General features: G+C 45.0%; 1 protein-coding gene across 1 annotated transcript in view; it reads right to left on the bottom strand.

Annotated features, from left to right (window-relative positions):
* LOC144718555 (myelin transcription factor 1-like) overlaps positions 1–10,267 on the bottom strand; it is a 112,707-nt gene extending 102,440 nt beyond the window's left edge. Inside the window, exons 1-3 of the mRNA XM_078593925.1 lie at positions 10,162–10,267; positions 8,772–8,793; positions 6,658–6,723 (exon numbers count right to left, since the gene is read on the bottom strand). Of these exons, the coding sequence (XP_078450051.1) occupies positions 6,658–6,723; positions 8,772–8,793; positions 10,162–10,267 (194 nt within the window). The remainder of the gene's footprint in view (positions 1–6,657; positions 6,724–8,771; positions 8,794–10,161) is intronic.
* Positions 10,268–13,379: the final 3,112 nt, after the last annotated feature.

Here is a 13,379-nt window from a genome sequence, read left to right as displayed (position 1 = left end):
GGTGGCATCATCAGCAGCAGCAGAGAGAGAGAGCTGGCACGAGCGTGCGCATGGCACAGTGCGCCACATGATGCCCTGCCCTGCCCGCCTGCGAGAGGCTCTTTTCGTTAGTGCAGCGGGGATTTGCGTGCGGCTGATCATAAACAGAGGGGCTGATCATAAACAGAGGGGCAGTCGTATACGTACGTGAAACAGGGGAGCGTAAAATAAAACGCAATTCATTTGGCGTTTACAAAGTCGCGAAAGCTAATGCCGTGCAACGTCGTTGGGTGTTGGTTAAACGTCACCGAATTAAGGACCCCGCAATTACTGGCTAAATAAAATTATTTTGGGGGGGGTCTAAATAAATAATGATTGCCATACGCTGTGATGCTGCCCACATTCTCCAAAGGGACCGCTGTGGAAACGTTCAATGGGAGGTTTCGCGTTCCTTGACCTTGAGCGGAGAGTCTCGGCGCGCTGAGCGGAGGCAGACTCCGCACCGCCGCCAGGGTGTACAGTGACACGTACTCTCGCCCACTCATGGAACAAAACACAATACGTGGCGACGTGGGGATGTTCCTGCAGAGGCGGCTAGACATTCAAGCGGTCGGTGGCATTAATGGGCAAGGCTAGCCGTTACTCGTTTCGGATTTAGTCCCGATAATTGAGATATCAAGCAATCCGGAACACACGTGCGTGATGATTATCACGGTGCATTGTCGACTGTCAAATCTCAAGGGCACCAAATAATGCAAAGGCCCTTAGCCAATTCCACATTTCGGTGGCAGGGTTTAGTTACTCCATATGACGCACGTTACAGGATAACAAAATCTGGCTTCTTGTGGCGTTGAATACAAAGTAGACTCTTATACAACACACACAATCTTTTAAATCCATGTAATGTTCCTCATTTTCAAATCATGCCTAAACAGAATCACCTTTGTCTTATTTGGTGCTTATGTAAGACACCGGGCGCTATTGTCCTGAACGAACTGTTGTACTGTGCGTACAACAGCAATTCTGGGATTTCTCGTAGCGTAGTGATTATGAGGATTTTCAGTGACCCTGATGAGTGTATCTCTAATTAGCAGTAAAAAAAACCCAGATACGATCCGTCCCGTTTGCTGTCTAATTGGCTGCAATACGGTGCAAGGATACGCCATAGGTCACCTCGGCTTTAATATAAATAAATAAATAAAGGTACCCAAAGCTATAATTGACAGCTCTGGGAGACAAATGTGGTGAGGCGTGTGATTGGTCAGTAAGAACGACACTAATCCACCCCGGCAAATTCCAAACCTCGTTTGCCCTTACGTAAGACATCGAAAAATGAATCCTGTTAACACCGCCTGCCTGCGCGCGTACGCACGTGTACACGTACGCGCACAGACGAATGCGTTCACAGATGCAGCGCACCCACGTGTGCACACGCAGAGGGTTCGCCTTTTAACCCCGTTAGACTGCCGGGAATAGCGGCGTTCGAGAGCAACTGTAATGGCCAACGCGTTACACATGGGATCCGTGGCGAAGTCCTGCCATCGTATCCCTCGTGGTGATGGTAACAGACTGCACGAGGTGCTTATTTTAGCGCGCGGCTGGCTTAGGGAGAGGCAGACATCAATTGACGCGCGGTGTGCACGATGGGGGAAATCAACGGCAGCCACGGGAATGTAGCCGTGGCCTTCCGCGTCACCACGACCGCGGTCAAACGCGTCCACACGCAGGCGCGGCGGGAGTGGGTGGGGGGGCTTGACGGAGGAGGAGGAGGTGGGGGGGTTTCTTTTTTTGGAATTCGCTTTCTGCGCTGTCACCTCCGTGGGGGCCGCGTTGGCGCCCAGCTCACCGGGAGCGTCACCGTCACCACATCGGTGGCATTTTCGGAGATTTACCAAAACGGCCTCTGCTGCTGCTGCTGTGGCGGGGCCTGGCTTTTGAAAGGGGAGGCCGTTGATTGTGGAATGGTGTTGAAGCTCAAATTATAAATTTATAAAGCTGTACCTCCGACTTAATTATTCAACGAAATATCCGTCCTCCGGTAACTACTCTCACATCCTTGGTCTCCATGCAAAAGAGACGGTTTCTGGCCTGTTGGTAAATACACAAAGTTGCTGCAATGGTGTCCTATTGCTAATCTAAGTTCGCTATTTCTATTTGACTCGGTAAGACCCACTGAGCTATATAGCTCTGTTTCAGAAGCTACCTGACCATAAATGATAGCTCAATGAAGCCGCTTATCATCACGTGGAAATTGATAGCGGCCAAACACTCTAAACGCGCGATGTTGATTCTAAATGTGGTGAGAAAAACCGGAGGACCCGGAGAAAAGTCCACGCGACCACAGGGAGAACACGCAAACTCCAAATATACAGCAGCAGGCGTCAAGGTTGGGATCGATCCCATGACCTCCTGTATACCAGGCGAGGTAGTTAACATCTCACCGCTGTGGCGCTCCGAAATTGTACCCCAAAGTTGAACTATCATTTGCTTGCAACGATGTGCAACGTTGTACTCTACTACATTATGGGACTGTGTAAGTTCATCTTTGGCCATTTCTTTGCGTAGAGCAGCTGCTCTGGAATCGTAATGGTTATTTTGGCTAAATAAAGGATGTTGATTATTCCTGTCCAAAGAAATATAAAATATTATGAGGAATATTACAATAACATGTGTATACGTAATGTTATGTATAGAAAGCCCATGAAGATATAATTAATTGTTAAATAAGTATAATTACACAGAAGTTTAATTAACTACATATATCCTTGTCTGTTTACATACTAATCATCTTAATTTCGTTTTAATACTTCTTTAACTAATCTTCCTAAGAGCGATTTTCAAAAGCAATGTGTCCTAGCCAACGTTCATTGCATGTACGTTGAACTTCTTTCACACCGTACGTAGCCAACCGTCCTCTCAGGCACGTCATCTCCTCGTGCTCACGTCATCTCCTCGTGCCCACGCGCTCTCGCAGACTCACGGTCACACACATAATGTCACTTCGAACTCAACTCGAGGGTTTTTCGTAGCCAATGCAGCAAATGGCCCATATTTGTTTGCGGTATCGGCCATGTGTTGGTGGTGACTTCATGCCGACATCCTTGTCATGAACCCTCCACCACCCTACAAGATTGTCACGCTTACAGATATCTCACGTATTGGTGCCCAGTGTGTTGATGATGAGATTGTGACCGATAAAGCTTCTCCTCACTGGAGGCTTTCCGACTTTTCGTGACTGAACCGGATTCCAACGAACGGCGACGTTTCTCTCCAACGGCTTTGAGCTTGGTCGGTGCTCGAGAATCCTCCATAAACGTCACCGGCTGTCGCTACTTAGGGGGGGGGGGGTCACTCCCGCTCCTTTGTAATTCTGGCTTTGATGCTTTTAATACGTAAATTATCTCGAACAACTTCAATGAAATCCATTTCGACCGTGCTTCAATGGACTTCTACTTCAACGGGCTACTTTCAGATGACACACTGAGTTGTCTGACCACATGGGGACACGCACGCGCGGCACAATTAGAACATTTCTTGACACCCAGCGATTAACTTCGCCGTGGAAGTGAAAGGAAGTGGTGAACTCCCCTTCTTGGATGTGCCAATTGAGCACAAACCTCAGTGGAGAATGGCACACACGGTGCGCACAGGCAGAACACTCACGCTGATGTGGACCGACGAGAGAATTCGCACCACCATCCACAACGGACGGACTAACCTCAAGAAGACGCTTCTGCACCGAGCAAGAACAGCCTCCGATGCGGAGCGCTTCGGAGGCAGACATGCAATGCGTCCAGCAAGCATTGCAATATATATGAAGGATTTAGCCCGCGACAGATCACGAAGGCCTCTAAAACAAAACAATGCATTAATGATAACTTTTAATCACTTACGGTTAAATATATAAATCTTGAAAGACAACGCTAATCGAAACGCTAGGATCGTACGTATGTTGAACTTCTTTCGCACCGTGCGTGGCCCATCCGTGCTAACCAAACACAACATCAAAGTGGGTTTTTGCACAACCAATAATGTGCAACAACTGTTAGAACACGTGACAAACTTCCAGTGACGGACTCAGAAGGCGTACACCGACTCACGACGCAGCGTGTGAGCTTCCCTCCCTATGGCGGGCAGACCGGCAGCGTGGCTCGGGGTGAGTGCGTGTGAAGGGGCAGCGGGGACGCAGCCAACACTGGCAGGGCGATGCTATCTGCCGTGGCAGAGCAACGTGTGTCATGGGGATGGACGCACACACGGGCGGACTTCACTCGAGTGGACACCCCATGCAGAGTCAGCGGGTGGTCAGAGACGCGATTGAGATCGAGAGAAATAACTTCAGTTTAACACGTAGGCTTTCGCGACCAATATTGTTCATAATCAACGATTTTTGGGTTTAGATCGCGTTATTTATAAATGTGTCGTAACCCTCCACCACCCGACACGGCCAATCAGTAAAAAAAAGTGTCACGTTGACAAAAGACAAATAGTTCACTGCTTTAGCCCACCGGTGTGTTGAAGCGTGAAACCACAACATTTACAATTTGAGTACGACGTTTCGCTGGTAATTGCATCCAGCATCATCGGGCAATTCAACAGAGCACAGCGTTACAAACTAAACGCTGCTTGGTAGCACATCAATAATAAGTGAATATAAAACTACACGAAAAACTGCGCTCAATTATAAACCAACAGAACCAATGCAACTAATATACATGTAACCTGACAAGTAAATTGTGAAAAACAACGTCTCTATAACCACACAAGAATAATGCCACGAGAGCTCAACAGGAATCCAGTTCAAATTAAGTCCTTTGAAATCAAATTGACCTCTTTGAAGAAAACATATTTGAATTAATTAACGAATGTTAAAGTAGCCCGTTGAAATAACAGTCCGTTGAAGACCATTTACAATGTTTTCTTTGAAGTTATTGGAGATAATTAACATTATTTATGAAATACAAAGAGCGACCAACGCTGTGGCGATTGGTCGACCGGACATGTGTGAAAAAGAGCTTCATAGCTCATAGAATTTCCTCCAGTATAAATGTCAGGGCCTGGATATTCGAGCACAGAGTGAGGTGAAGGGGCCACGCTCGATGTCCGAGCTGACCGCCTGATGAAGCTCGAAGCGAGGAGGAGCTTTATCAGTCACAATCTGATCATGAAAACGTTGGCCAATTATGAATGACATCTTTGTAAACGTAACAACCTTGTTGGGCGTTAGAGGGTTCATGACGTTAATGTCAGTATAAATCCACCACCACCAACACGTGGCCAAACCAAAAAACAAACCTGGATGACGCTGCTATTCTGTGTGATTATTCAGATCGAGATATCTGCTTCCAAATTCCAGTTGCCCACGAACATTCTGCAATGTGCAAAAGAAGTCCTTGACCCTCTAAACAGCCGCCGCCCCTCAATAAGAGGCGGGCGGAATAACACGGCGAGTGTGTCTGGCGAAGTGTTTGGATTTCGTAGGGCTGATGGTAACATCCCACCTCATTGAATCAAGCTCCAGGTTCAACAGCAGGGTTTCCCTAACTTGATAGCATGCACAGTAATCATCAGGTCATGAGTGTACATTGCACGCAGGGAGTCAATATGGTTAACCAGTGGGAGGGCATCCTTTGCCTGAACCCACAATGGGACTCAGCAAGATTCTCAGCATGCCTCACAAAATTATGTTGAATAATCTTCCGCCAGCACCTTCCCCAGTATGACGAGAAGAGAGATTCCCCAATATGCGTTACAATCGGTGCAACCTTGGTTACTCTTATAATTTGAGACCATCAACGGAAATCTTAATAGCCCTCGCGTACTCAACACGTCCCGTTGTCCAAGGGAGTTGCGTTGACGTCATGCAGAGTGGCTCACGCATTGTTATTATCACTCCCCTCCATAAGCAGCTCGCCACAGAGGTCATCCACGCCTGTTAGTTTATCCGGTCACACTCCACGCGTCCTTGACAGAGGACACATTTGTCTGGAATGCACAGGGATTGTGCCTATGTCTTCTATCCAATGAGGCCCGGCAACCCTGGCAACGTCATCTCTCCCTTTGCCTAATGATGTGTGTGAGCCTCCGGCCCCCACTGGGACATCACAGAAACACTCGCGAAATTGCCAAATCTGACCCTGATTTTCAGAGATAACATTTGCCACCGGTCCTCTTTATTGTGGCAAAGGGGCAGTACCACAAGTTGCACTTTTATGCTTTTAAAAGTGCAACTTGTGGTCACGGGCTTCATCATCTATGCCATAGGAAAACTACTTCTGGCTTCTCATACTGATATTCAATTTAGCAAATCTGGAAAGATCATGGGCACAGTTTACACCCAAATGGGATTGTAACTTACAAACTTATCATTGTGAATCGGATGATCTGCTACATTTCCCAACCAGTTAAGTGACCATCACAGCTTAGTTTTTCTGTACCAGACTAAAACACTCTTAACGCTTGCTAACCCAAATATTACCCTTAATTTATTTTTCATAATCAGTGGATAAGCAATATCAGATTCAACTTCATAACACATTATTTATATTTGTCTAACATTTTTTTTACAGTGGTTTAAATTCAAACTCTGTCGTACAGAGTTTTATTAATATACTGTACGTATATAGATATATATTTCAGTATCGGTTTGGTCATGGTAGCTTCAATTCAATGTCATACCTTCTGTGTCTGGAAAACAATTTTCCACCAAGGTGCCCTCCTGTATCACAGTTGTACGGTGGACAGCTGAGGAAACAGAAAGAAATTACAAGCATGTACAACGCATTCTGTGTCAGTACGTACGTATGTTGAACTTCGTGCGCACCATACGTAGCCAACAGCGCTAATCGAAGGTGCCAGTAACCATGAACCTTCAAAAGGTGTGGCAGATGGAACCGGTGAATGTGGCAAATTCACGAATGGATCTGTCACAGGACGGACTTTCAATAGCATTTTCTTTGTTGTTGGTAATGCAGTAATATATGGACGGAATTAAGTGGACACGTTCAAGATTCACCACACATAAACAACATTACTATTCGTATTAAAGTTTTTGGATGTAAATACACAGAGCATCTTGCCGGTATACGTTTATCATGAACTAAAATGTGTACATTTTAAAGCCAGCTGTAAGTGACCATTTGTATCCCATCATGTTGGAACTTACTCACGCAGCCTTATCACCATAACACACTCGGGGGGTTTTGTTTTTAGAAGCAAACAATTAAATATATTGTAAATGAGTAATAGGTCCAAAGATAGACATATATTGTATGTGCCTGAACTCAACATGTTAAAATGTGTTTTTATTTGGCACAACGTATGGTCAAAGCATATCCGACGCATTTTTTTTAATGCACAAGTATGTGCGTCCATTTTTTATTGAATTCTTCAACGTGTTTAGTAGCAGCCATCACAGACATCTATAAAATTATAGATCAACGTTGTAATTCGGTGAGATGTTTTGTTGTTGTAAGTATTGAGTTTCTAAATTGAGTATGAATTCAATAATTGACTCTCTTACTGAAAAAGCCTCAATAAATAAACAACTTGGAGGGCAGGCGATGAGTAGGCCACAGGGAGTTTGCTAACTCCACGTCCCTGCCGCTATTAGGTGCCATAATCTTGACTTAAAGTTTTCGTTACTGCAGGAATTCATATTCATTGGCTCTTTCGGTAAAGTCACGTAGATAGGTTCAAAGAAAATAAAAAAAATAACGAAAAAACTACGACGTTTCGATCGCAACACAAGCGTTCGTCATCAGGAAGAAAAAAGCTGTCCCCCTCTTTTTTCTTCCTGATGACAAACTCTTGAGTTGCGATCGTAACGTCGTAGTTTTTTGTATTTTTTTGTTAATTTCTTTGAACATATATACGTTAGTTTACCGAAATACCCAAATAATATGTGCCATAATCAGTATGGAGATGCTTTATTATAGCAATCCAACCATCACAGTTTCTGTAGAAATGTCACTCCCAGATTGGCCCGCTGCCAAGTATAAATCTAACGACAGCACCTCGTGTTGTATGCACAGTATACTCTACTGTATCCTATTGTGTATTACTCATACCCACCACATCCATACGTGAATTAATGCATTCTGTAGTGGATATAAAGGTTATAAAGTCTTCACTTCAGAGTGTGGTCTTAAAAACGAAAATGGAAGCAGAAGTGGAAAAGCTATACATTATATTGGCAATTCTGACGGACAACCCCGGATTGTTAGATATGTTTTTATCCTCAGCAAATTCTACACACATGAAAGTAATCGCCGGCTGGCAAGATGCAAGGTACACTTGAACGTTGCCTCTAATGACAAGGACAAACCGAGATAGCTAACATCACAAATCGTCTTCAAGAGGCAGGAGAATTTATAGTGCTTCTAAGCAATAAATGTAAATTCCTTGACAAGAAAAAATATTCAATTGATTTCCATTTACATAATGAACTACCACCTCTAATGGACGATGCACTCAAAATGGGGAACAAAGACGCGAAAAAGATAACAAGTTATCTGAAACCGCAAAGAGGGACGTTAAGGAAAGAAAAGAGGGAGCTATTAAAAGGGAAGACAATGTCAAACGAAAGACAGAACACGCTGAACTCGGGAACAAAACACGAGGAAAAGATGGGAAGAGACAGAAGACGCGGCGTGAAAACGACTGAATTTGTAAAAGGTATCGGAGGGTAAAGAGGAGAAAATAAACAATTCGGTGATGGGCGATTCGGTTCTAAGGTGGATGCGTAAGAAACACTGGGGATGTTTTTTTTAATGGACATTTATAATATTTACCTGAAGTAATCCGTAGGTTCAACTGGATAAAAAAGAGAGAAACAGATCAGCAGAAAAAGTCAGAAATGTCACTCGTATAAATATAAGAAGGACACACCCTATAGATCACGTTAATCTTTAGGTACAGGTCACATGATGGAAATTAGCGCATCTCTACATAACAATGTTACATCATATATATGACAAGTGCATGGCATATAAAGAAATCACTACCTCACTTGTTATTACATAAGCAATAGTATAACTTTCTGGGCTACGACCCTTCTTAAAAACAAACACGGCAGGCATAATACAATAATATTGTGGGTCTTATTCAAGGAAAGTTACAAATTTCAATGAAAATAAAAATGGTCACAGTGGTTTCCCTTTCTCTGTAATCTGAAGAGAGAAACTTCCAAATGTATCAGCTTCCACGTGATTCATTTATACTGAGGTAATAATGACAGGCGTCGTATAGTTTTATCAGAATATGTTTTATACACCACTGCCAAAGCAGTCCCTTACGTTTTAAAAATGTTATAAACAGCGTTATGCTTTACTTATTTAAAACGTGCCTTTAGGCAACTGATATTATGACTGCCATTGAAAGACAACAAGGATTCCCCATTTAAACCCTATACACCTGGGTGTTACGCGTTATTAGCATTAGCTCCCCAGCTATAATGTTGGCACTTATTTTAGACTCGATTAAAAATAACAATTTCTATAGCGGTGTAACATGGCAAGCCATCACAATGGCTGACCCAAGGGATTCCTAGGCCAGTTAAGAGTTTAGCAAGGAAGAAGTGAACCCCTACTTAGCCCAACGCATATGAAGCCCAATTCCATATGTAGTGACGCTTATGTTGCAGCAACAGAGCAATTGCTCCTCAGAACATCGTTCTGTTGTCGACGCGGCACTGTGCGTCTTGCCAAGACCGTTGCTTTGTGTTGCTCTGTGTACTACCATGAGCCACTGCTCTGGGCGAGAACATCAAAAACGACTGTGATGAACATTTTTTTCTGCTCAACATCCCTTGCCCGAGCTAAATGTCGACCTTCCATTGAGGCGTTGCATCACCGGAAGTTACGTCACATTGGCCAGTCATCTATCGGTTCGCAGACACGCGACAGAATGCAGTGCTGGTGCGAGGGGAAAGCAGCCAGACATTCCTGGCTAGACACCCTTGTGCCGTCATTGTGCCCCAATTATAATGCGGCAGATGCTTCGTTAGCTGAAGACAATGTGCCTAGTTCGTTCACAGCCTGCACGAGAGTGGACGTGTGACACCGTGTGTATCAAAACGGACTGCTGTACTGTAATCATAACAATAATGCCCACCACTTTTAAGCGCTTTAATATTCGCTTACAGTGGTTATCACTTATTACTGGTGAACACTGCGTTTCAACAGTGTTCAAGGTGGTTTGGCAGCAGGAGGCACTCTCGGAGTGAAGCATGGAAGCCGTTGGTAGTGCGCAGTGTGCTCTGTAGCGAGATGAACATAAACGCGTTCATCTTTTATTGTTACAGACATTCTCAATGAATGTGTGGCATCTGGAATGGACCCTGCCCCATCAATCTGGGAATGCTACATCTGGGATGGACCCTGTCTCATAATTCTGGGAATGCTACATCTGGGATGGACCTGCTCCATCATTCTGGGAATGCTACATCTGGGATGGACCTGCCCCATCATTCTGGGAATGACACTTCTGGGATGGACCTGCCCCATCATTCTGGGAATGACACATCTGGGATGGACCTGCCCCATCATTCTGGGAATGACACATCTGGGATGGACCTGCCCCATCATTCTGGGAATGACACATCTGGGATGGACCTGCCCCATCATTCTGGGAATGACACATCTGGGATGGACCTGCCCCATCATTCTGGGAATGACACATCTGGGATGGACCTGCCCCATCATTCTGGGAATGCTACACCGGCGGCGTTAGTAGTTGGCTGGGAATGCCAAATGCGATGCTTGGAAGCAGAGCAACCACCCCTGCTACTCGACTCAATGGGAAGAGTAACAACAAACACCGTCCCTTGTTAACTGTGAGGAAGAAAATGAAGAGGCTAAGTAGATAACTGCGGGGCCAGCAGGGCTCCAAGTCCCCAGTCAAATTGGAAGCATTGTGGAGGAGTGAGTTTGTACGTGTGGAGTGGTGGTTCAATGGTTAGCGCTACGCTGCGTTACAAATCTGGCGACCCGGATTCGATTTCCGCTCACGGCCAACACCAGTGACGATTTTCTGAACCAGTCCTGGGCCTCCCCTAGGTCGTCTCAGCCTCAAATGAATACCTGGTGCGGTGTGGAAACATCGCCACTGGGGGAGACAAAGGCGGCCTGGCGTAGCGCTGGCCACCCGCACCCTCGTGTGCCGTGCTGGCCTTCCTAGGTGCTACTCGCTAACAGCACTTGCCCCAACAGTCTGCTAAGGCTATACGGGGGATCTTTGTGTTGTGTATGTATGTGATACAACTCAAACGACCTGCTTGAGCAATCTTATATCACGGGCCACTCACGTTGTGCACACATCAGCTGACCCTGGAGCCTCACAGCTAAGCGTACACACCTGCGTGATGAGGTGTCCTCAAGTTCTATCCCTGCAATGAGTGGTATGCTAATTACCTACAGAGCCGTTTGGATGGCCAGTGTTGTCTATTTGTTGTTTTTTTAGCAAGAGCAGCGGTGGAGCAGACTGGTAAGGCATGTGCAGTGGTGCCGGATACCGTGCTTGATAGCCACTTGCTGCTACCACGAGAAAAACAAGACTCTTCAAACGTTCTCACGGAAATTTACTTCAAATTAAACAAAAGCAGCTCATGAAAGGACACACAAAGTACTGTGGGGGAGGGAAAATTGTTGCCAGCTTCTATGTAATTCACACACACAGGGCACTTCATTTAGACTCCACTCTTAACACACTCTAGACCCTTAAAACGAAACCCCTCTGTGACCATGTCAATATTATTTAGAAACCCATACTGAAATGTTACTGTAAATTACTTTAACTCCAGTGGAATGCCTCCTATCTACGACCCTCATATCCACAACTCTTGTTATCTGCGGAGTGCAATGGATCCTGTTGGGCAAATAACTGCAAAGTGCTGGTATTTGCGCACCAGGAGTAATTCATCACGGGACTCCATTATTCATTTTAAAATAGAGGCCCAACTGGAAAAGACTTCCTCTACGTTCCGTTGATACCGCATCCCACGCCTGGCCATGAACGTGCAGCCGAAGGGAAATCACGGACAAAGCACGGCGGGAATGAAGAGCACGCCAATCCCCTTTCTCGCCATCGTTAAATGTAACACACAGGCGGGATGCGAGATGTTAACTACCTTGCCTGGTATACAGGAGGCAGTGGGTTCAATCCCGACCCTGACACCTACTGCACATTTGAAACATGCGTTGAGAGAGCATTTGGCTGCTGTATATTTCCACGTCATAAGCCACTTCGTTAAGTTATCATTTGTGATAACCAGGTCGCTTCTAAAGAAACAGCTACACGCCTCAGTGGGCCTTAGCTGGTAAGACAAATTATAATAATTTTTTGAGATTTCCACGATCGCAGAGGTTAAGGGTCGGGGCTTTATAAGGTTCATAGCGTGGAACGTGACGAGAGTGCTCGCTCGAGGAGGTCGCTGCAAGTCGCTGTATGGAGACGTAACAATTGCAAACACGATGGTAATTTCGTAAGAAAAAAAACGCCCAAGTCGACCAGAAGATTACAGTCTCGGTTTTCCCATCGGAAATCTATGGAAATCCACGATTGCTCGCCTCACTTGCCGATTGCAAATTAAAGAGTGCAAAAGCAGAAAAAAAGTAATAACGAGCAGATATTCCTTCTATGCTTTGATTGCAATAATGAGACGAGATCGATAAATGCCATTTCGTGCAGATACTGTGATTTGTATTCAGATACAGGCTACGGTTGAGATTTTCACTGTAAAAAACACCAATGCTTAGATATGCGAATGCAGTATTATACATATCTGCCTGTGTACAATATTTTTAATGACACACAGCAAACTTTTAGTTCATTTCAGCTAATGCCGCCCAGTTACGGTCGCAACAATCATTTTCTGGCGGACTTGGCGAAATGCGATGCCCAATCACAATCGCGTCCAATCTGTGTTGCATGCACTTATTTAGCCGTCCGTACATTCGTCAGCGTGGGAGGATCTAGTTGTTTAAACCACCGCGCGTAGAGAGGGAACCGGCGTTCCTCTGCATTCCGTTTGCTGTCTCAGAGATGAATTTCGGAGAGGAGTGGCCAGCCTCTTAGCCTCGGAGAACAACCCCCTCCCTCGTTGCCATTTCTGTAACGTGCCTGTTACATAACCAACTCCGAGATTATTCTCACCAACCTCGTCCGACGTAGTATATTTTACAAAGTGTAAAAGATATCTTACTATTATATCATCTTGGGTCTTTCGGTAAAGTCACGTAGATAGGTTCAAAGATTATTTTCTTTGAACCTATCTACGTGTCTTTACCGAAAGACCCAAGAGTATGAATTCCTGCAGTCACGAAAGCTTTACGTCAAGATGTATTACTGCAAGGCAGATAATTAAGAAGAAAAAAATTAAAGGAAGTCAACAAAAATACCCC

This window comes from Lampetra planeri, chromosome 5 (genome assembly GCF_965212315.1).
Source record: "Lampetra planeri chromosome 5, kcLamPlan1.2.h2, whole genome shotgun sequence".
Classification (NCBI taxonomy): Eukaryota; Metazoa; Chordata; class Hyperoartia; order Petromyzontiformes; family Petromyzontidae; genus Lampetra; species Lampetra planeri.
Note: the sequence above shows the minus strand (reverse complement) of the source record. Positions and strands in the feature narration are given on the sequence as shown.